Raw genomic sequence first — 24963 nt, 5'->3', positions numbered from 1 at the left:
GTAGCCAGGAATTTTTTTTCGGGGGTGGAGGTAGGTGAGGTGAGATGTCTATGACTTGGGCTGTGGAAAGAGAGAGGGGGGGGGTCAAAAGCCCCATAAGCCCCCCCCCCCCCCCCCCCGCTACGCCCCTGATGAGCATCATACTGGTGTGCGGTCGTGTATCAGTACTGCAGGGTGCACGTTGAAGACCCCAGGCTAGCAGTTGTACTGCACTGGCCAAATTGCTCATTTGCAGCTGAAAGACAAGTCGTCCATTAAGGCAGACTAAGTTCAGGCTCTATAAATATACCCACAGCCCAATTTCTAGGAATGGATTACTATAAGTTAATACCTTCCTTTTCTCTTAGAGTTGCACAAGACATAAAATGAGGAGTATGAAGCATGGTTTTTCAGTTGCTCCTTATCTGCACAGTGCACGGTCATAATGTGACAAAAAAATGGCGTGCAGGTCCAGGGAATTACTTTAGTGCACTTACTACAACATTCAATGCAATCAGACAGGACAGAGAACAACAAGGCGTCTAGGGGAGCACTTTTTTTGTTATTTACACTAGTCTATTCTTCGGATTGCCCAATGTCTTCCTATCTATAATCTTCCCGTTAGTCTTGACGCATTGAAGGGTCTGTTACCAGTTAGGAAGTTATTGTCGTTCTCATCCTTTTCGCTTCTTCATATTTAATTGTCAAATAAAGCCTGTCTACAATCATAAATGCTCCTGACAAATATTTCTTGGTAGGAGTGACACACCTCGACCAGTTAATTTTAACATATGATCAAAAAACCATGTAGGTAAACTTAATTTGAAACATTTTTTTGGGGAAGCTTCGCAAGGACAATACACCGAATTGAACAGCAAGGCATTTTTCACTTCGAGCATCATTTTATTTGACAAGTTCCGGATGTTGTGCCGCTTAGTTGACACTTATCAAACAGGGGAAGAAAAACAAAAAAAAAAAAAACGGGGGTCTATGTTACAGGAGCAGCAGCAGCAGCAGCAGCCAGAAAAGACTTATAGTAGAACTGAATTTGGGCAATGGTGGCGCCCCCTTTCAGGCAACGTAGTGGTACTGGTTCGGGTTGTCCTTGTCTCTTTCGAGGTAATCCCGATCAATGAGGCTCTCGATGCGCTTCTTTAGATCCGTGGGCTGCGAGAAAAAAACAACAGCTCTCTATAGTTACAGACAAGAAGAGAACGGAAGGGTGTCTCTTTTGAATGCCCGACCTGCAGCATGCACTTGCTGCCTTCTGCCGTGCTTAGAGGTGAAGAATAAAAATAAAGATATTTAAATCACGATTCAAATCGCAATTTAAATCGGACCAGTTTTACAATGAAGATTTAGATCTGACCTTTCCTGCAAAAAATAATCCCGAAAATAGATTTTATAGGGGGCAGGCTGAGAAGTTCCTGGGGAAGGGGGGGGGGGGGGGGGGGGAAAGAAGGGAAGGGAGGGCAGGGGAAGGTGCTTTTCTGCGCAACTTTTTTTACACCGGCAATTAGTGGTTTATTCTAGGGGAAGGGGCCGCCCGCCCCCCCCCCCCCCCCCCCTTTCCCGGATCTCACCAGGGGGGGCACGAGCCCTGATGCCCCCCCGTAGTCTACTCTTATGCGTCTGTCTATCATTTGATGCTTTCTATGGGCATTCATTTTGTACTGAAATAAGAGAAACCATTGAGCAAGAAAGATTTATGTCGGGCTGAACGTGAGCAAAAAGCAGTGCTCTTCTGAGCAAAGCGGAGCATCAAGCTTACTTTCTACCTTCCACTTTGGTCGTCAGTTATGTAACGTCACGTTTCAAGCAGATCAGAATACGAAAGGAACATAAAACTGGAGAAGTATTGTCTTATTACAAGCAAATCAGATTGCGAAAGAAAAAGCAAACAGAGCTTTTAGCAAACTTAAAGAATCAAGCTGTTTTTGTTCTAGTATGGTGGGGATTAGATCAATAAAAATTGTTGAATAAACTACATTTCAAACATACGGTAATTCTTTCTTCCACATCATTATCTGTGACCAATCAATCTGCCATGTTTAAAAATAGACATGGTGATAAAGAGTCACCATTTTCTAGTTAGTGATTTAAATCAAATTAGTCTAATTTAAATAAAATAAATCTGACTTAAACCAAATAAACCAAACGTACATCAAATTAGGTCAGACTGAAATCAAATAAATCTGATTTACATATTTAAAAAATATGCGAGGTGCAGATAAGCTTACGCGCAACAACGCCATCTGCAGTGCAATGTTGAGCATGGAAGGGCCCGGCGAAAAGCGTTGTATTTTTGCGGAACAATTGTTTTTGCGGGCTGCTTTGTGTGCCAAATATCTTCCGTAGATGACGACCGAGGACCATGCACAAGCGTGGTCCTTAGATGAACTACGTAGTGGTGGGAAACTTTGGCGGTTTCCGCCCTAGTCATTTTCGTCACCACAAGTGGGGATGATCCATGTAGAAGTTAAAAAATATCAAAAAGTGGTTCAAAACTTTTAGTAATTTTTTTTTTTAAAGCAGATGTAGCACCTTTTACATACCGTAAAATACCGGAGGACCGCCCACCCAACTTTCACTAAAAAATGGGATAATCTACACATGGGCACTTGTCTGGTCGAATCATGCGCTTAACGTACGACTTGCAGAATTCTCAAGTTTGTAAAATGTTAATAGTGGGTGCTTGAACAAAGTGGGCGCTTCCACAGCATTTTACAGTGGTGTTTCAAAAATTCTAAAATAATTTCACCCCAAGGTCTCAAGCACAGATGGCACTTTCCACGGTATCTTTTCGACAAGTTCATGAAGTTTCGTGAAAGAGTATAGACGCATCCAGCGAATTTGTTCATGGTGGCTTCTCCGACCCCAGTTTCAAATGCTAGGTTCTTCGAGCGACCCGATTGGCTGACTCCTAACGTCGGCGGCGCGCCTCTCGCGCCTCGATTTGTCTCTACGGAAAAAAATTTCACATAGTGGGACGAGAAGATTTGAGACCAGGTAACCAAACGACAGTGGTGCAGGCATCACTCATCAACGGTGCAAATTCGAAGCAAGCAATTTGTAAACATGGTGCTCAGTTTCGTGAAATGTTGGCAGTGCCAGTACAAAGCGTGCCCCCCTTTCCCACAAAAGGAAATGGCTGTTGCACTCACAGTGCAAGATATATGTAGGTGTGGATACTACGCACATTGCAGCTGCCAGATAAAGTCCTCCGCTCGCCTTGCTTACAAGCGGCGCCATCGGATGACTTCAGATAATCGACTAGAGGTTGCCTGTTGCGGGCCCGGTTTCCCACGCTTCTCTATGGAAGACAACTTGTTTTTAAAGTCGTTTTCTGGGCGTGCCATGTCATGTAGAACTTAGCACTTGAGCGAAGTGCATTGCTTAGACACAGCTTCATTGGTGACCCTAGTTTCGTGCCTCAACGGCGGCAAGAACAGTTTTACGAAAGCATTGAAGCGGAGAGATCTCTGAAGCGGTGATCAAGCCAGCGTCCATCGAGGTCGGAGCAGGCGCGCCGAGTGGAAAGTGCACGTGCACAGGTGCTGTGGCAACAAGACTTTTTTTTTCCTCGGTTGCGCGTGTTGCTTGGCTAGAGGAGACATCATCAGAATAGGTTACTGGGGCGCGCGCCGAGAGAACTTTATCCAATTGATCGCGTCAAGGCGCTCGCCGTGCTGTGACATCTTACAACACAATCACACCGCAGAGCTCGCCCACCTTGACGGGGAACTTGAGCTGGTCGTAGAGCTCTGTGATGAGCAGGTTGTGGGTGAGGGTCTTGCGCATCTTCATGATGCGCACCACGGCCGCGTCGATCTGGTACTGCCGGTCCTGGTACACCCGCTCCTGGGTCGAGCTCTGCTCCTCCTGCGTCTCCCGCATCTGGATCTGGTTGATCTTAATGCGGAAGAGCCGGTTCCGGAAGTCCGCGTTGAACAGGAACCGGTCCTCGTCCTGCACGTCCCGGCCGCGCGGGACCTTGAGCAGCACGCGGGCCCGCCCGCACGCCAGCGACTGCAGCGTGCGCCGCAGCTCCCCGTCTTCCAGGCGGGTGGACGCCCGCAGCTCCGCCAGCCCCACGGGACCCGCCGCCTCGTTGAAGGCCAGCAGCACAAGCGCCTGCGAGCCGGTTAGGACTGAAGCTGCTTCCTGCCGTTCCTACCTTGGATAGTTAATGTGCTTCTTACACTGTCGAGAAACAGCACTCTTAGCTGTAGCTAGGGATGGGATCAGAACGCTAGGAAGATCCTTCGGTTGTCCCACCTCCGGCGCAAGCTTCCTACCCTCGAAGACGCTCGCGCATCTAGCAATCCTCGTGCTTGCACGTGTAGCCAAAGTACGACGGAAGGCAACGAGCTTCTGCTGAAGGCTCGGCGTCGGGAAGAGACCCCCTGCCTCTCTCGTCCCGTCGGTCTCTATAATAAGCGCAGACGTAACCTGTTTTGTTTCGTGGTCGGCACACGCGTTTGCCTAGTACGTCGTTAACGAGTAAAAAAATGCGCTATGTACGGGATGACCAATTATCGCCTTTATTGTTACGGTTGCGACAAAAAACAAGCGGCGCGAAAGCGTCACACCGTGGTACTTGTGACGTGGAGCGAACGAGCGTCGGCAGAGATAAAAACCCATCCCCGTGGCGAGAAAAAAAAAGAAAAAGGAAAACTTGTTTTATCAGTATTTTTCTTAACTTTCGTGGAGCCGTTATCGCTTTCAAGGGAGATTAGATGATCCAGATAATGGGTGAACACGTGCGACCACACTCTTGGGTATGTTTACAAATGCGACGTAATGCGCACAATTTTTTCGAGCCCAATTTTTGAACCAGAACTTCCGACAATGCACGCCCCACTTTGGTGTCCCACAGACCGACCTGGAAGAGGGACACCTGCAGCTCCTTGGGGCCTCCCCCGTTGGGGGCCGGGAAGGCGGCCCTGAGCACGCAGTGTCCCAGGCTGGGCTGCCACTGCAGTTTGCGGCCGCTGTGCTTGCCCAGGTAGAAGCGGCGGAAGAGGTCCTGGTACTGGACCATGGCCGGGGGCAGGGCCACTTCCTGGGCCGGGTAGCTGGGCCAGTAACCCATGGTGAGCACGCTCACCGTCAGGTCCAGGGACGGGGCCGGCTGGCCCTGCTCCTGCTGGTGCTGCAAGTGCTGCCGGAAGGCCAGCATCAGCTCCTTGGACAGCTCCATGTCCTGAAACAGAACAATGGTGGTGGTGATGACGACAGCGCTTTGGGGGTTTCGTTGTGCAATGGTAAGGATGGCTATACTGTGCCAAATAAAGGACTAACTCTATGGGGCCCCGGACTAGGGCTCCACCCAGGTGTACTGAAACCCATCCCTGCAATTAAGTTTATTAATTAATTCAAGGACTTACTCCTTCAACAGCTTTATGCCCTCTGAAGAAGGGAAGGGGGACAGAATTTTGATGATGATGATGTTTTTGGGTTTTATTGAGCAACAGTGGCGATGGCTGTACTGTGGCAAATAAAGTACTAGACCCTTAGAGAGCTCCATGCCCCGTGAAGAAGGGGAAGGGGAGAACAATGATAATAATGATTGATGATATTTTGGGGTTTTATTTCACAGCAGTAAGAATGGCCACACTGCACCAAATAAACTTCCAGCTCCATGGACAGCTTCATGTCCAGAAAAGAAGGGAAGGGGGAGCACAATAATGATGATAATTGATGACGACAATGTTTGAGGGTTTTAATGAACCACAGTAGGGATGGCTGCACTGCACTAAATAAGGTTCTAGCTTCTTGGACAGCTACCTGGGCAAGTGGCACAGTACAGATGGCCATACTGTGCCAAACAAAGCACTACTAGAGGGTTGGAACATTGAAGTTAAATGCGCCATAAAAGGTAAGTAAAGCTAGAATTGCTACAACAGAACAGAGTCGGTGGTCAAACAAGACTAGGAGATACTCTTTCAGCAAAGGGGAGCATCTCCTAGTCTATAACTCTTCTATCCTTCGCCAATTCTGCACACAACTTGCGAGAGCATGAGAAACAAAAATCTTGAGCCATTCCGATCCTTGAACATGACTAGTATCTCTCCAGAAAGTATGAGAAAAACTGAGAAGTAGAAGCAGGGTGTACCTTAAACATGCCCTCCAGCTTGGAAGTGAATGCAGCACCACATTCTGCCTTTAGTTTAGACAGCATAGACTTCTCGGCATCCACTGAGGCGCTTTTGCCCACCAGCAAGCGCTTCGCCAGATCCTTCTTGTAAAAGGCCTCGAACACATCCTTGCCTGCAGGGAAACCCAAAAAACATTAACTTGCAAGTTGCCAACACAAAGATCCACGGCAATGCAGAATGCATACTAAGGCAAAACAGGGATAGGAAGCAGAAGCTCTGTTCCTTGCTTTAAGTAGGTCAAAATACAGGGAATTTTTTTTTTTAAAGCTTTACAGACTTGTTTTAAGAAAGCCCCGAGAGCTACACTAATGCGGTCTGTGCAGGCGTATTGTACGGCAAGGGGGACAAAATATAGGGGGCTAGTCGTCACGATAAGAGGAATAATTAATTAAAAACTGTTGAATAACTTTGAATTAGGGAAAAGAAACGTATGGTTCCAATTAAGAATGTGCGGAGCATCATCGAAAACCACCAAATAGGTAAATTCTACAAAGATTTGGGGCGTGTAGGAACAGTAGTGGTGCACTAAAGTTACTACTAGTGCAATGGGCACAATACTGGCGGAGCAAAAACGCGTATGATAAAACAGGAAAATTTTGTGAGCATGTTTTCACACCACTGGCCTTGCACCTGTTTCACGAATGGTAGCTTTAGCAAAGCACTGTGCTTCCCGCGTGCCCCAAATCTTTCTAAAATGTTCTTATTTAGTGGTTTGTAATGATGCTCAGCAAATTTCTAATTGGAACCATATCATTATCTTCAATAATTAAAAAGTGAATTAACAAATTTTACTTAATTAGCCGACTTGTTGAGACAATTATCCCCCCATATTATGTCCTTCTGGCCGTATAACTCACCTGCACAGGCTGCATTAGTTCTTATATACTTTGTGGCTTTTTTAAAACACAACTGTAAAGCATTAAAAAAGTGCCGTGCATAATCATAATAAAGAGTACCTAATTAAAAGTATTTAATTTTGAGCTAAGGATTAGGTAGAATTTGAGTATGCTCATCCTAAGCTCATGGTTAGATTACTGTAGGCAACAGAAAGGTAATTTGACAAACATTCAAACTAAAAAAGCTAATATCATAGCTAATAAGACAAAATAAGATCAAGATCCACAGGTGCACCAGAAAAAAATGTATGGGATAACAGATGGCTATATATAGGACATAAAAAGATCAAAAGAAAATGAAAGGCAAAGATTCAAACTCGAGATTTATGTTGCCTCTTGAACACACCAAGTAAAATGTTTTAGAAGGGTCAATTCCCAGAAAATCTATTAGTCTATCTCTGTTAGTCCCTCATAATAAAAAAAAAAAAGAGAGAGAGAAAAAGAGAAAATAACTGGTGCCAGTGTACAGATCAACCCAGGCACTATGATACTCACCATGAATGAAGCGGAACAGCACCATGATCTTGTCGAGCAGCCTTTCCAACTCCTCTTCCGTCGCTTCCTGCAACGATGAATAAAAGTCAGTCCATGCTCCAACCGTCCTAACCTAGCTCAACGTTACCTTGTTCCCCGCTCTTAGCTTGGAGTCAACAAACTTGGCTACGGAGAGAGAGAGAGAGACAAAATTAAAGACAACAACATAAAGAAAAATAGAATTGAGATTAAACATGTACAACAAAGCTTTGTATGTCAGAAGGTCTAAAAATTTCTAAGGAAAGCAACTTCAAGATTCAAAGCATGAATGAGCAAACAAACAAACAAAAAAAAACAACCAATTAGAAATCTTCTACACTGCGCTGTTACACCAGAGGACACCACAACATCTTTCTGTCCGAAAAGGGTAATTCAACCTTGATCGGTACACTGGAAAGCTGAACCATGAATAGGGGCAATTCACAGCTCCATTTGAATGTGCCATTTGAATGCTTGGCCAAGATACAGTCTGCTGAACGGGTGATCTATTGTCAGGCAATTTATTATGGCGTCAGAATATACTACCCAATTAATATTTTGCTACGGAGTCACCTATATTTTTTAATAAAGCCAAAAGACGCAACTGCTCGAAACCGAAACCAAAACTCCCGCACCACACAAAGAAGTGGAGAGGATAGAGTGAGTGGCGGAATTCACGTGGCTACACCCAACCGTGTAAGTTTTTTTTTTTTTTTTTTTTTCACCTTGCAGACGAAATGCGTTTGTTCACCATGTGATTCCTTTGCAGTTATGTTTGTTCCGCTCGCTGCTCTGTACTTCAAGATAAGTTGTTTTGTACATTTAAGTGTTGGCAATTAATAGTGAGTGCCCGAGTGCCGTGGTGAATTCCCGGGATCGACTCCGAAAAGAAAACTTTCAAGAAGTTGCGTGAAGAGCTGCCTCACATGTCTTACATCTGAAAGTGGCATTGTGTGGCAGAGTGCACAAGTTTTCGAAAGATCAACGGGTCGGGATCAATGGCTGGCTGCAATTCCTGTAGAACAGTTACGCGAAGCTCTGAAAGCGGACGCTACCCGATTCATATGCTCCTTGCTTTTCTTGAAAAGTGACTACATTGAGTTCGCAGGTGTCGAAAATGGAAACCCATACCATTTAGTTCAGCGACGTATCGTCCACAACAATTGATTTTTTCTTTCAGCGATAATTGTTAAAAAGGAAATGTAAACATCACAAAATGCTTGACAAAAAAAAAAAAGAAAAGTGGTACACCCACACCGAGGATCAAACACGTGCCCACTGTGTGTGAATCGGACGTCTTTCCCCTGAGCTAATGAAGGAACTCTTTCATGCGTAGAAAGAGAGCCCGTAGACTGTATGTCGGAAGTTTGCTGCCGATTTCCTTTCAATACATGCACTCCCGGCTTGAAGTCGGGCAGGCCACATTTGCACCTCGTAAAGAAACCATACGCGTGCATATTTAAATCGAAGTAATAATCGTTAGAGCGAGCAATGTCTTCAGCCATGAGAAGGGACGACGGCTCGCCGACGTCTTCGTGCAATCGGCTTGCTGGTCGGGCCTTCGTACGGGATGAACATCAGTTCTTTTGATCGGTCCAAAATTTTGTTCTTGAAGGAAGACAGAATTCTCCGGTACTGTAAACGACAGTTCTGAAGTAGAGGTCCAACGCCGTCGCCCATCGTCCGCTGGTCCCACGATACGCGAAACAACGCCATGTTGAGAATTATGCAGTGAACGCACAGAACGCTTTCGGTTGTCTGTGCTACTTTTCTTTTTTTTCAATCAATGTATTTGCAGCTTTTCGAAAGCCAAAAAAATGGGTTTCATGTTTTGTTCTTTTATATTTATAATATTAACTGTGTGCCTTCAATGGCCAACAACTTGCATTAAATTTGGTGGTCGAGTCAAAACCTTAGAAAACGGCCCGTGACCACGGGAGAGAGAGTGAGCGCGACTTAAACCGGCTAGTTCTTGATCGGCGGTTTTTGGGCGGAAAGAAAGCGAATTTCGAGCTGCAAATTCTGTTCTGGGTAGTTGGGCTCTCATATGTCACATACAACTAAAAACCTCGGTGTGATCTGAGTTATCTAATGAAAGTTATATAATGGCCACAAATAAACCTCAAAAGTAATGTTCCACACTAAAGTTCTGTTAAACGTTATCTGGAGATTATAAATCGGAGGCTGTTCTCTCATTCTCAATTAGAAAGGCCAGACTGCCAAGTTGATCAAACCAGCACACAATTCTCCTCGTCGACTCTGTAGCTCCTTGCCAATACAGGAGCCAGTCTATGCAGGATGCTAATTAGGATTCAGTGTTTTCGGGGTTACTTTTCCTTAGAATTGGGGGGGGGGGGGTATTTTTTCCCCCACAGATTTTGTGTTTTTCAGTATCATTTCCTGGTGTCAGATTAAACATCAAGGTTCATCGAGGCTTGTAGAAAATAGGACAAAAAAAGTGGGATGCCCCAACCTCCAGAGAACAAGCGCGTAACCCGAATATTTTAAGAACGTCCACACAACAATAAGAAAAAGAAGCGAGATGTGTGGTTCTGAAGCAAGAAGGCTCATAGACAATTCATTGGAGTCTGCACTCCAGGTAAAAATAACATAGAGTTGTAGACAAATGTTCTTGTTGTAGAGCTTGGTCTTTTCCTTATTCAAAAACAGCTCCAATTAAAGGGGCCCTGCAAGGACGTTTTTTCTGGTTTTTAATTGACACCGAACCTGAGCGCACTGAACGTAGTAACTTAATGAAACTTTTCTTTTCTTGAATTTCGCTTCATTTTAAAAGTTATGGGCAAAATAAAATTGCAAAAACAAGCAAAAAATAACCTCCTTCATGATGTCCTTGGTTGCTTGAGTGGCCGTAAACTAGAGGAGGGGTAGTGAGCTCAGCGAGCGCTCACGGCTGCCGCACTCCGTGTTGTTGGCTCGAGAGGGCGCCACTAAAGCATGTTCTGGCTAGGCTGTATGAAGCAAGCAGCCAGGACGGCTCGCATTGCACTTGCTGCGCGATTAAACACTAGTTTGGCATGACACTTCATTGGTCACAAATGACAACAAGCACGGGGTAAATATCAGTTCAGAATGGAAGCCACTTCACGCTGCCATACCGTGAAAGTGCCAAACCACAAGCCAAAGCTTGACGCCGAAGGCCTTCAAAATGCCTCGAAGCGGTCGAATCCTCAACTGCAGCGCTGCCGCGTACATCCGGGACCTTTATACGCTTGCCGCTTGTCAGTGCTTCATCCCACTACACCTTTTTAGTATGCGCCGCCTTTTCCACCGCTTGCTGGCGGGTATGTCGACAAGTGATTTCTTGTTCCCGTTCTTTCTAAACTGCATTAGTTTCTTTTCTGATCTAAAATACTTAACAAAAACTACTTTTATAAATAATTGAAACGGCTCGTGCCACTTATATTTTGTATTTCAACTAAAAAAAAGCTTTCAGCAGCTCTGAACAGTAGTAAGCCCAGGACCAAAGATGTCACATTTCGCGCGCTTTCGGCACCGCGGGTCGCCCCCATAGGTGGAGGAGGCTTACGCGTCGTCCCGCTAAAATATGACGCACTGATATTTAGTCATTCTCTCCGTGCCCGCTGGCTTGCCCGAACCCCAAGGGAGGTGGAAACCGCAAAAAAGGTAGACGCTTAAATATGATTGCAGGGCTCCTTTAAGGGTTTATTGGTTTTACCCAATTTTGACAAACTGTCTTGGGGGTTGATTTTCGGTGTTCATCGTTTTTTTACTGGGAACACGAAACCCTACTAATAATGCATAGGGACACTGACAAACAAAAATCATAAACAAACGATTCCCCACTGTTATTTTTATTTTTAAAATATAGCATGTACAATTAAGTAAAGTGTATGTACGTATATATGTATGCATATGTATTGTGTGTGTTGGTGTTTATATAAATGAAGTTTTTTTTTTTTTTTTTGAGAGTTGTGGCATTTATTTTTAAAATTGTTATGATGTTGCAGCACTAGGGGCATTGGAGCCAGTGAATCTGCTTTTCTAAATTGAAGATTTTTTTCAGTGTGCACGTGTATTCAACAATGAGTACTTAAATGTGTTTGCCCCTCCTTTCTGGGCCTTTACAACCTGCAGTATGCTTAAATAAAAATAAAAAAATCACGTTGGCACAGCCTAGAATTAGCTGTGGCAAGAAATGCTCACCGATGAGTTCTGCAGGCTTGTTTGGTCGCTGGTTGATGAAGTGCTCAAAGGCCTCCTTGAGTGAGTTGACAAACTTTTCGTTCCTCTGAAAGCACTGGGTTACCACTGAGTCCATCTGGTCCTTGAAGTCCAACAACTCCTGGACCATCGAGCGGTCCTTCTCTGGGTTTGTCACTATCACCCGGCCCCGTTTCTGCAACAAGGGGAAATTCCAAAACGCCAAAACTATAGTGTGCTTTTATTACTAGGGGCCTGCTTACAGTCCCTCCTTTGACTGCTTTCTCTCATGAGAACTGCAATCTGCAGTCATTGAATGAATCCAAAGCAAATAAGGTCAAGCAGTGACTGAAATGGCAGTCCAAACAAGACACACCTTCCCCTGAGCAAGACAAAAAAAGTGTGCCCGTTTCTAAAAAAAATTGTTAATGTTGCCGCAGGCAGGTCATGTTTGCAGTGGGTACATCAACCATGCAAACAGCACAACTTTCTTCCTCGCCTCTCCCCTTTCTTGTCTCCGGGAGGTTGGGGACTGACAACAACTGCGGAGGCCTTGACAACAGCCAGCATAGTCTGCGAGTGGCTACGTTCTGTCCTCAACCATGAGCGTGTCCAAGGCAAAAGAACATCCCGAGGCGGAGCGAAAGCAGGGGTGAAACCTCTGCTTTCATCCAGTAAATGCCGTACAAAGCAGAAAGTGTGTTCTGTGCAGAAGGTTCTTAAAAGAACCAAAGTAGTAAAGGCTTTGGTCATAACCACTTTGCAGAGAAAAATGCACATCACTAAAATCTAGGCATGTGTGAACACAGTGAATTTTGAGTTTGAAGCAAATTCGAAAAGCCAAATATTTTTGATTCAAGTATCTAAGAGATGTTGGCCATAAAAATGGCCATGAATTCAAGCAAGCTATGACATATTCGAAAGGGACTATGCCATAGACTCGAATAGAGCATGTAATTTTGAAGAGGGCCTTGGAAACTTATGGGACCCAGATAAATTATTTCTAACATCACAGTTTGCACTTGAAACTTTGATCAATTTATTCTAATAGTCTTTTTATCGAAAGTGTAAGACCTTTTTCGCAAATGAAAAGGAAATCCGGCATCCCTAATTTCGTTGACTGTGGCCTAAAAACGTTTCAAAGGGCCTAAACATTATAATTAGAACAAAGCAGATATAGAAAAACCTATTCTCCTGAATTACCGTAAAGTTCCGAAAGAACGCCCACCCAAAATGAAGAGATAAATGGTGAAAAACATGGGGTGGACTATCTTTGGGGACGCCACAGCAAAACCTTATTAAAAATTAATGATAAACACCCTGGCACTGGCTACAAACCACATGACGCGGGAACTGACACCGCAGGTTGCGGACGCAGCAGATTCGCGTTTTACAATGCGAAGGACCCGCACAAACCCGCTGAGGACTCGCATCTCACAACAACGAATGCTGCAAATTGCGGATGCAGCAGATGCAAGTTTTATGGTGCAATAAACACGCGGGAACCCGCTACAAACTTGTCTGTCACAGGAACCGATATCGCGGACGAAAACGCAGGAATCCGCTACAAGCTCGTATGTTTCGGGTACAAATACCGCAGGTCGCGAACGCAGCCGAATCGTATTTCACGGTGCTATATACACGCGGCACCAACTTGCGTGGAATAGAGATCATGCGCGCAGATCGCGGACAAAAACGCGGGATCCGCTACAAACTTTATGTCACGGGAATGGATACCGCAGATGCGGTCGCAGCAGATTCGCATCTCACGGCGCAACATACACGCGGGAACAACTTGCACGTTACGGGAGCCGATATCTCGCGTGCACGTCACGGAAAAAAGCGTGGGAACCCGCTAAGAACTCGCTTATCAAGCGCGAGTTCAATGGCACAGTTGATTCGATTCCGCGCGACGCGGAATCGCGCGACGTCCGACGGAAATCGGGGGTGGGCAATGTTTCGTAATTTTTATGGGATAGATAATTAGCCAAAAAAACTGGATGGGCGATCTTCCGGGGGCGGGCGTTCTTTCGGAACTTTACAGCAGTACAACGTATATAAAAAAAATTTCAGGTATTCACACGATATTACTAAAATCAAAGCTACGTTTATGCTAACTCCACTGACTACATTGGCACTTTCTGATAAATCAACAGTGTTGAAAGTACCAAGCTGCGAAGCGGCCCTGCTCAAGTATTCACAAGCAGAGTCACTACTTCTCGAAGCACACTGCAGAGAAGTGAAAGGGAGGGCATAAATGCCTCGTTCATGCCAATTTCTCCTTTCATGTAACTAAGAGCAATCTAGGCCTTTGACACCTATTGCATCAGACTTTAAGGTACGAATGAATGAAAGATAAATCTATTTAAGGCACCCCCGACAACACTGAACATTGTCAGACATAATTGCGCGTTCGGATGGCGGGAAGTAAGCTAGCCCCAGTGGGCATCCGGTGTTTTCGACGTATACGGGAAATTTAGCCAGTGCAGTACAACCGCCAGCCCGGAGCTTTTAACGCGCACAACGCAGTAGTGATACGCAATCGCACGACAATCCGAAGCTCGTCCAGATCAAAACGGGCAGGGGAGTGGGGGGGGGGGATTGAACGCGAGATCCTCGGGTTTGGTGGCACAAGCTTCAACTCCACGTGCCCGACAAGACGAGAATGGCAGGGTGCCTCCTTGGAACGCCCGACCTCCGGCGCATGCTTGTCGTCTTTTGCGGCTGTGCGTGAACGTTTGAGGCTCACAAGATGCCGGTGTGCTATTGAGGGTAAGAGGCTCACGCTGGAGGTGGGCAAATAAAACCTCTCCCTGCCCTTCCGTCGGTGATTAGAACGCGATCGGCCACAGATTCCCGCTTGAAGCGGACCGACAGGATCGGCATAAAGAAGGGGTGCATCCCGACCTTGACGTAGTGGTTGAAGTGGGTGCAGAGCATGGGCAGCCCGTCCTTGACCCGAGCGAAGAGGCTGTACATGAGGCCCAGATCCCGATTGTCGTCCAGAAGCTGATCCATGCCTTTCTGCAGGATCAGGGACAGGTGCTGCCCCAGCAACTGCCGCTCTACGCAGCTGATCAGGGGCTTCCTGCAGGGGCACAAGCGTCACAAACTCCACACCAACTGCCCCGTCTGAAGACCACTTTTCGGTGCCACCAGAGCCGTTTATAACGAGCGTGTGGCAATCTTTTAAGGGTGTCGACAGTCTGGCGATTGTGGCTGGGAGTTTGGCAATTGAACAAAGTAGAACTAACTAGCGCAGGTGGGGGACGTAAGATCAGGCGAGAAAGTAAAAAAGATAGAGAAATAAAGATTCTCAATCGGCACCTCCTGGGAAGGCACGACTGATTTAAAGCCAATGGAATATAAGATAAGAAGAGTGGAGGTCCATCAAATGGTGATTTTGAAGGAAAAAAAAAAAGAAGTTTTGAAATGGCTGTTAGGGGAACAGGTTCTATCAGAGGGCTTTTATTTTTATAGAAAATTATGAAAGTTGAGAGCAACGAGGGAAGGGATTATTAAGAAAACATATTAATAAGGATACAAAAGTTGTCCCTAAAAGATAAAAAAAAAAAAATGTTTATCTATATTTTTTTGTCTTTCTTGTTGCACATTTTTTGCCTGGTTGATCTTGATGTTTGCTGAGCATGTTTTTCTGTGCTAGCCTTCTTCTCGAACTGGAGAGTTAGGCCCGGAGTCATGTGCCGATGGAGAGAGTCTGGTGGTCTGGGGTACGGGGAAAGCCCATAGAGATGGTGGGACAGACTTCCACTCCATAGCTGCAGCCTAAAGATTCAACCCCACCCTCCCCCGACGGGTATGATGTTGGTGTAATGCAGACATGGTTTGACCAGGGGAAAGCTGGCAACTCCCTCGCTGGGGGGTTGAAGGCAAAGGAAAAAAGAGGGGGGGGGGAGGATAATTTTTTTTTTTTTAGTTTTTAGGCTATATGGTGCTAGCCACCACCTACTATAAAGGGTACGGCCGTTAACATCCATCTATCCATCCAACTGGGAAACAGTATGCTACCTCTCCCATCCTGTGTCCTTGACGCGTAACAAACTGTCACCGTTTCTTGATAGGATAACACAACACAATCTGTTAGTACAAAGTCGGCTCGCGCCATCGGGCCACAAGCCCCACCCATAGGCCCCTCTCTCAGTGCAAATGGCTCTGAGTGCGAGAGCGCTCTTTAAATACCCAAAACCCAGGAGTCTCCTTCATTAGAAAATTGCATGTAAAAGTTGCCAATATGTAACAATGAGATTACAGTGGCCATACCGAACATCTGCAAAAATCTGATACCAGCTTTTTTTCATTCCTTCGAAATTTTTTTATTTAGGTAGTGCCCCAAATGCTCGCTTTCCATCACACTACATGGTACTTTTAATACTATCCCTCCAACTCTAAAGGAAAAAAAAAACAAAAAAAACGGAGATGGCTTGTTTGCACACACAGTCGCGCTATGTACAGTCAGCAGCAATATGAGCTGGTCCACTTTAGTGCTAGCTGAGAAGTGTTAAATGGCACAAGGGGCCCCTCTGGCATAAAAAGCTATAAGACCAACTGTCACATTACGACAACAGAAAATGTGACGGTCCATTCCAACCTCGTTTTGAACAACGTGACCAAGCCTCCAGCATGGTCTTTGTGCTGCCCAAGCCTGAACACCGCTACGCATGCAGGCTGAGGCAGCACAAAAACCCTGCTCGAAAACATTGCCTCCATATGTACAAAGCATGAGGCAAGGGTTCCCCAGCATGAATTCTTACAAAAGGTCTAGCCAGAAGAGTGCTGTGTGACACCAACCCATAGGAGACATTTTCGTGTGGCTCACTTTGTGGAGTGGTCAAGGTAGTGAAGCAGGCGCTCCCATTCCTCCGCCAGGCGGCGCTCCACGTGCTGTAGGTAGGCCGGAACTTCCGCTTCTTGCAACAAACGCTGCGCCTCTTCACCGTAGAGACGCTCCGTCGCTTCCAGAAACCGTCCCTCAAACACCTGCACGGAAATATATCTCACGTCAACCTTTCCATCTCTTCACTTGTCGTATGTCGCCCGTTCCATTCCATATTTTACCATTTTAGTTTTGGAATTTTTCACAATATTCTTTGCTTCTGAGAATTGTCTAGAGACTGTTCGTAGCCCTTGGACCCTTTGGAACACCTCAATACGGTCATTGGGCCTAAAGCGAATGGAGACATCACACTGGCCCAAGCAAAACTTCGGTGCTTGCACAAACATAAAATCTCGAGCTAAATCGGCAGTTATCACAAACACTTTCTGGCACTCCCAAGTGCACTTCAATTCAAAAGCTTCGGAGTCTAGTGTTCGCCGCAAACCACGTCTGCTTGGCAAACGTCCGACCTGCACAAACAGCTAGAGAAACCTAGAGCTGCTAATTAGTAAGTTACACTTCAGCCATCTTGTTGCTTGAAATCATTGTTGCCAGTTGCCCAAAGCTTTATCTGAAATCACGGGAGCAGTTTCCGATCCTCCAGAAATGTTAAAAAACAGTCTGCAACACAGCAAAACAGTATCACCTGAACCCACCAACACTGCATTCAAGACTTGAAAAGTCTAATTTTCTAATCGCAACCATCACCTATTGCACCCACCCTGCACCAGGGAACAAGATGGTGGCGCCCACTAGACGGTTGCTGAATGGAGTGTCTGTACTCTAAGCATGGCCCATTTGGTGGCTCTAGGGAAACCCATGCCGGCAAAAACTCACCTCTCCGTACATGCCAAGGTCTGAGAGCATGCGAACGAGCGACTTGAGCAGAGAGCGGTCCACCGCATCACCTCCCCTCTCCTTCTCTATGAGCTGCAAGAGGCCCTCCACCGTGCGTCCCTGAACACTGCTGTTGCTTGCTATGTGCGTCCGAAACAGCTCCAGGCCAACGTCCCTGAACGCAAAGCCAGGCTTCAGATTGGACGCTGAAACACTGTGGGCTCGTGCTGAATTTGGCAAAACAACAGACACTGGCAGATGTCAGTGAAGCCAGAGTAAGGTTCACGTCGGCAAACAGTGACCGACTGCCATGATTTTCAAAGGCATTGTCACTAGAGATGACAGCGTTGCTGCTGTTGTTTTTCAGTTCATACTTTTTTCGTGCGAGTTTGAACACAACCCTTAAGCAAGAAGATCCGGTTTGACAAACTTTTGTTTTACTAGTTTAACAGTATCTACGGTAGTTCACAATTGTCAGTTACATACACTTTTGCATATTTACTTTACTGATGTCAAGTCAGCCCTCTCTTTTCATACGGTATCGGTACAGGTTTGCGGTGTTGAATAGATTAAGAAAATAGATTAGGAATTGGCTGCTTTCTTAAAATGATGCCGTCCTAAAAACACTAAACTGACTGAAAAAAAAGGGGGACAACATGAAACATAAAATGGTGCTTGTCCACCTTCATGGCTTCATGTCTCAGGATGTATTAAAAAAGTTATCTTTCTTTCTTGCTTTTCAGTAGCAACGCACATGCATACTTACCATATGGAAGCCACAGCAGCATTTTGAAGCACATACGTTCGGTCAAGGAACAGGAAGATGCTCCGGATCATTATCTGCACCAGACAACGCACACATATTACCAACATCAGTCCCCAGAAGACAGTAGAATGTTGACAACACAGCGATCAGCAAACAGCACTCACCATCTGTTGGCAGTGGGACTGCCAGCAGTCGTTCATCAGCTTCAGGAAGAGTGTGTTGTCCAGCGACTCTGTGCAGCGGGAGTTAAGGGTCATGCTTGCCAATAAAAGCCGGCTGACCACGGAAATGCTGGAAACTAATTCAACAAAACCTCGCAAAATCACAAGGCCCAGGAAGGTAGGCACCAGGTGAGGGAAATGAGCCCAAGTAATCGCTAACTCATTATTACGATGCACATTTTGGTTACCAAGAGCACCGTGCACTTTAGCAAAAGATTCAATCCCATATTATGTGGTCAGGGGCCCAAGAATGATTCCTTGGCTTCCGTGTAGTGAGCTTTCTCGCCAAGTGCTCATTTTCATTTATAAGCGTAACGAGACACTGTATGACCACGAGCAACTCATCAGGGACCTCTAGACTCATCCCCAGAGGGCGCCATGAAACACGGATCCCTGGTACCGTGCCTGGAATGTATCTTCGACCGGTTTGATTAGCGTCCTATCCCGCACATGCGTCAAAAGTGGTCCCGAAGTGGTAGCGAATTGTCTCATAGGAGCCGGGGTGAAATGCTGTCGGTGTCGCGATCCCGGCGGTTGGTCACAGAAACTCGGGCCAAAAAGGTGAGCAGACGCGAGGGTCACCGTCGTCGCAGGATCCGATTTTGCGTCTGCTTTGGTTTCCTCAACTGTCCAGCTGCAGAGCAACATACACCAAAAATGGCGGCGACATTAGATTTTTAAGGCCCGTTCACACTCTTGCGACCGAGTACGACTGAGAGAGACGAGATCTCTTACAACTTCTTAAATGTTTCTAGAATGAGGGAACATACTGACATTGTGGCGCCATCTATGCGGTGACCCTAGAACTGCATTTCACAAAAGCGAACGTTTTGCGGGATTTCCGAGGTCAAATGTGCGTAATACCCATAGAGAGGCTCGTTTATAACATTGACAAAGGTTTTTCGAGCCAAAAAAGAAAGGATATTGCGCGAGAAATAAAAAAAAATATGCCAGACCGCCGAGTTTACACTGCTTCCCAATAGATGGCGCCAGTGTGTTCTCTGGTTTAAGAAGTTTTAAGGAACCCAGGTTTAAGAGGTCGCAAGCAGTCGCAAGAGTGTGAACGGGCCTTTAAGGCCCGTTCACACTCTTGCGACCGAGTACGACTGAGAGAGACGAGATCTCTTACAACTTCTTAAATGTTTCTAGAATGAGGGAATACACTGACATTGTGGCGCCATCTATGCGGTGACCCTAGAACTGCATTTCACAAAAGCGAAGGTTTTGCGGGATTTCCGAGGTCAAATGTGCGTAATACGCATAGAAAGGCTCGTTTATAACATTGACAAAAGCTTTTCGAGCCAAAAAAGAAAGGATATTGCGCGAGAAATAAAAAAAAATATGCCGGACCGCCGAGTTTACACTGCTTCCCAATAGATGGCGCCAGTGTGTTCTCTGGTTTAAGAAGTTTTAAGGAACCCAGGTTTAAGAGGTCGCAAGCAGTCGCAAGAGTGTGAACGGGCCTTTAGAGTGATGCTGTATGCACGACATAGTGCGCCTCAAGCGGAAGTGGCTATACGCCTGACACGGAGAGCTCACATTATATAGTCAATTTAGTGGTGGATTTTGGCTCCTTATAATCTCGCAAAGTTTTGTCAAAAACATAACCATTTCACGGCAATAGCTGTAAAAAAAAGATAAAAATACATGTTGCCGATAGCTTAGGCCATCAATCGTCGATATCATTAAATGGTCGAAAAAGAATGCCTGCCAGCCTCAGGATTTGATCCCGAGTCTGCCACGTCAGAAGCGGGCGCATTACTGCGAAGCCACGCCAGAGCTTTGAAAATCCATTTTATGAGCATTATATAGACCAGTGTCTGCTCAGTTCCATGGGTGCCACCAGGTTTGTTTATGCCAAAGCCACGACACATAGGGGGGCTGCACCTTTTGTGAGCCTCTTTTTTTAGAAACCTTCGAACATATCGTAGTGCGAGAACATCAGAAATGCATAGTCACAAAGCTACAAGAACGACACCAATGACAAGAGTGCCGTAAAATGTAAAAGTTTTGCTCTATGAGTAGCCCTCCTCTTCACAAGTGCTTGCATTTGAGGTTATTATTTTCCATTTTTATCGCTGGGGCTAGGATTTCGGACACTGGTTTATATAGGGTATTTTTTACCAAGTGCGTAATCAGATCTGGAAGAAATTAAAGGTTAGTGCGTGATTCACCGAGGCATGTTTACCCAATCCTTGCCCCCCTCCCCCTGCAAACCAGGCAAGACGCAAAAAGTTTTGCGTCATGCGTACAGAATTACTCACTTTTTAAGACATCATCGAGCCAGATTGGGGGGCCACTTTCGAAAACGCGGTAAACACACTAGTCGGAGAAGCGCTCCAGACACCGTAACTCTGGGAACGGCTCCCGGCTCTCCCCACAGCGGGGCACCGAGCCTGCACCGTATAAGGATATTTGAAGAAGGTGTGGAGGGCGGAGCGCACATGCTGCTCGCACAGGTCCCGGAGGTTGTCGTAGAGCTGTGGCGCCATCTTGTGGGAGCAGAGGTTCTCCACGGCCTGGTACAGCTCTTCCTGAGAGGTGCTGATGCGCTGCGACTGCTGGATGGCCACCACCGCCTCCCGCAGCTTGGCCCACGCCACCTCCTCATAGCGGTCCGGCAGCTGGGGTCTCTCTGCAGGAGGGCACGGGTCAGACCCCGCGACAGAATGCACGCTAGCCTCCTTATGCAGAGCGCAAGTTTGTCTGCTTCTGGCACAGAGCTTACGACGATGTCAGAGCACCGAGCTCTTGTTGGCTGATCGAAACGAAATAGTGGATAGACCTCAAGGCATCTAGCATTGAGGTCTACCCACTATCTTTTTAATCAAAGCCAATCAGTGCTTGGTGTCATTCTGACATCACCACAACTCCTGCGCAAGAAGCAGACGTCTTGCTCTCCTTATAATTTGAAACATGTCGGCTCTCCTTATAATTTGAAACTTCACAAAGAAAGCCAAAAGGGTAAAGTTTAAAAAGAAGATAAGACTTAGACTGTAGATAGATCAATGTAAAGAACAGGGAATAACAGGAATGAAATGTTCTCCAATAAACAGGACAGGGCTCATTATGGTAAGAGGGGGAGAGAGGAGCAACGGTTAAAGTAACACAATCAATATATATGAGGCAAAAAAAGTGTGAAAGGGACGAGCATGTTAGCGGGGTACAACCAGGATGATACACTTTGTGTTCTAACCATCTCAGCATTTCATGTTTTTTAGTTCAGTCAGAAAAAAAGACAAGTGTAAGCATGACAGAGCATGTTCTACTAAAAGCTCATTGTATACTTGAAACGGCAAAATAAATACTGAAGTGGAGCATCGACGACCTTGCGGCACTTTTCGACGGGTCCAGGGACCAAATAAATGGTAGGACACAGGAGTTGACATACTGCAACATTATGCCAGGCAAGGCATTATGGAATGATTTTCGCATGCCAGGGAGACTTAAGATCATGTGAACTACATGGCCAATCGTGAATGTGAATGCATGGCACCATACCTCGCAGAGATTCAATTACAAATTTGTTGACTGATACACCTTTTCCACAAGGGCACAGCCATCTTGAATGTCGTCACTTCTGGTATGCGGTAAAACATTTTTTGATCTCTCCACGCCGCAGGAAGTTGTTTACGAGAAATGCGTGATTGTCACACATTTTGTTTTGCCTCACCTACATTTTCTCGCATATTCCAGGTTGAAATGTTCTATTATTTTTTTGTCCCGCATGCCAGATACGGAACCCACATGACAGAGAATGACGGGAAATGGAAAACGTCTATAGGACTGGCATAACTCAAACTATATAAAAGATTGGTCATGAACACAGAAGTGCCCCAGGTTCAATTTGATGTCTTAAAGATGGCTGATGTGGACTTTAAAGAGAATGTGGCAGGTGTAATTTTCGATTTTCCACGGTTGTTGATGCACTGAGGTCATGATATGCTTGTTGCCACGATTATGGCAACCTCTGGACGCTTACTATAAAGCAATGTAATTCTCGATTTAAATTGAATTCCTCCGTGACCTGTTAAAACAATATCACTTCAACCGCTATTGCCCACAGGCATGAAAGGATACTGGTTATTTCCACATAATCTCTTTTCATAGCTTTTAGATGCAGCCCTTTAAAATAAGTTTAGGAGTATTCGTTTTTAAGCATTCGCACTGATGACAAGCCTGCTACTTCTCTATCAATATCTGTGAACTTAAAGGGCATCATAGAAAAACAAATACATTCTCCAAAAGCTAATAATCCTTTATGTAAATGTGCCTCAGGTGTGCCCTCAGGACACAACTGTAGCACTGATTACAATGGTACCTAGAAAGTCCCTATTTCAAGTGGCCTAATCTTACATTTTTCTAACCAGAATTCGGAACATTTAGGTAAAGCAGCATGAGCGGTGGCAACGAGCCTTCACACAGTCACATGCCTTTTAAAGCCTTGACAACTTATTTTCGTAAATAAGCTTTGCGGTTAATTTCATAGCTGGGAGCAAGCTTCACCTGGAGAGAGGATTTAAGGTGCCGCCTGGTGCTCTTCAAACTGATGACGTTGGCTCACTCAATGGGACCAGTTAATGGTTTCGCATTAAAACAAACATCTTCCAGTGGCCTTTGCTTCACAGTGGCAAAAACCACTGGCTTTCGCTTAACAACCAAGACGCAAATACTCAGTCAAATCAAGCTGTCAGAAACTGAATACGAAGATTTGCCGAGTTGACCATGTATGATAGTCAAATCAAGCTGTTAGAAACTGAATATGAAGATTTGCCGAGTTGACCATGTATGATAAAGCAGGGTTCTAGGGCATGTGTCGGTGTTAGTTTACACAATAAAGAAACTAACTCGACAGGCTGAACTGCGACCACTGATTGCAACAGACAAAATTCTTGTTTTGCTCACGGAACATATGCTTGTACCTTTACCACAAAGAATAAGGGTGGTTTCGTAAGGATGTTCAATACAAGTGGGCTTAGTTGCTAGTTGCTTAAGGTTAAATGAGGTGGAATCCCTATACTCGCGGACAACTTTCTGTGGCATTTTAGAAGTGAAAAGTGTGCATGTACAGCTTTCACTGTGCGCTCAAGATGTGCAAGCGGAGAGTGCACGGGCACCCACAGCTTTGTCGTTGTTGCCACAGAAAGTTGAGCCCAAGTATAGAACCCCCTTCGGTGAGATGACTCCCACTCAAGAGGCTGTCTTCCCTCTATGGCATCTGCTGACTGTCTCGACATTACCATATTGTTTATGTTAGCACTTGCTCCCGGAAATTCTGTTGCAAAGCTTAGGGGGGAGAAAAGTACAGACTGTTCCTTGTTTATGTTTCTATCCTGTCTATCTCCAGAAGCATGCACAGTGGACCAAACCTCTGACTTCAACACCACTCTTCTTGACTCATGCCAGCCTTGGGTTAGTTTGTCCGTAGATTAAAGTCTGTGAAACACTTCCCCTGGAAGATAAGGGCCACGAGTCAAAAAAACTGACTTCGCAAACCGGTTCCCAGTGTCGATATTGCTCATAACCCGTGCATGACTGATGGTAGCTAACACTTTCAACACGAATCTGCTTTATTACTTCCCTTGATTAAAAACCTTTAAATCTGACGTTTTTCCTCCGTGTTGAAGGGCCAGCGGGGTTTAGACGAAAATTACCGATACGCACACAGTGTAGCGCGTTCACAACTGATAATGGTTTCCTACTCTGTTGTCAAAACTGATCTCGAAAAGGCACCTCGCTCAGCTCGTGTGCTCCGATGAGACGGTGCAGTATGCGTCGAAGATCTGGGTACTTCGTTCGAGTCGCAAAACAATGTCGCAGACGCCCCAGAAATCAAGCGCGTTGCAAAGTTTGAAGTATCAGCGCAGTCGCTATCAGCACCAGCACGAAAAGTACCGAACCCACGAGAGCAACAGAGCAGACAGCCGTGCTTGGACACAGGCGCACACGCACGGGCGGTCGAAGTTACCTTAAACAATCTTTAAACCGTTCAAAAACAGATGCCACGAACTTTGCAACTCGTGATTGTCGCAAGAGGCCCTAGAGAAGCAAGAGAAGTCCCACGTTGCGCGGGTGTTGCACGCACAACGAACTAGGGGACAGGCCAGGCGCCCGCCTTGATGCATCTGGAGGCACGCTTACCGAAGTTTTTGATGACCAGCTTTTTGGCAGAGTTGGGCTTGTTGTTGGACATGGGCGATGACGCCTTCCGGACGCCGTTGGAGCCCGCTAAGGCCGAGTAGATGGGCCTCCTCTGGTTCCCCGTGTCGGTCATCGCCGAGAGCCTTTTCCGTGGACGCTCAGTGACCGACTGGTTTCCTGAGGTTTTCCTACGCCTGCAGACCGCTCCGGCGTCCGCTTTAGCTTCCTCACTGGGCAAGGGACTGCTTATGGCTGACATAGGCGCACATTGCTTTGTGGGTTTAACAGTTCATTTGTTTATTACAGGCAACCCCCGGTGCGTCCGAAAATTCCACTCGCAAATCAAAATAGAAAATGAAGCAAGATGGCCGCC

The 24963-nt window shown here is 45.9% G+C and overlaps 1 protein-coding gene across 1 annotated transcript; it reads right to left on the bottom strand.

Annotated features, from left to right (window-relative positions):
- Positions 1-861: 861 nt before the first annotated feature.
- Positions 862-24961, bottom strand: LOC8053356 (cullin-4A). Its single transcript, XM_029968976.2, has 14 exons — positions 24591-24961; positions 20865-21084; positions 18393-18462; positions 18229-18302; positions 17463-17637; positions 16569-16729; positions 14639-14819; positions 11735-11927; positions 7659-7696; positions 7532-7598; positions 6098-6252; positions 4865-5185; positions 3712-4113; positions 862-1146 (listed from the first exon to the last, which is right to left on the bottom strand). The coding sequence occupies exons 1-14, from the start codon at positions 24847-24849 to the stop codon at positions 1051-1053; spliced, it is 2412 nt and encodes an 803-aa protein (XP_029824836.1). The 5' UTR covers positions 24850-24961; the 3' UTR covers positions 862-1050.
- Positions 24962-24963: the final 2 nt, after the last annotated feature.

This window comes from Ixodes scapularis, unplaced genomic scaffold, assembly GCF_016920785.2.
Source record: "Ixodes scapularis isolate PalLabHiFi unplaced genomic scaffold, ASM1692078v2 PGA_scaffold5__190_contigs__length_132052651, whole genome shotgun sequence".
Classification (NCBI taxonomy): Eukaryota; Metazoa; Arthropoda; class Arachnida; order Ixodida; family Ixodidae; genus Ixodes; species Ixodes scapularis.
The sequence above is the reverse complement of the archived record's forward strand: the minus strand, read 5'-3'. Positions and strand labels throughout refer to the sequence as shown.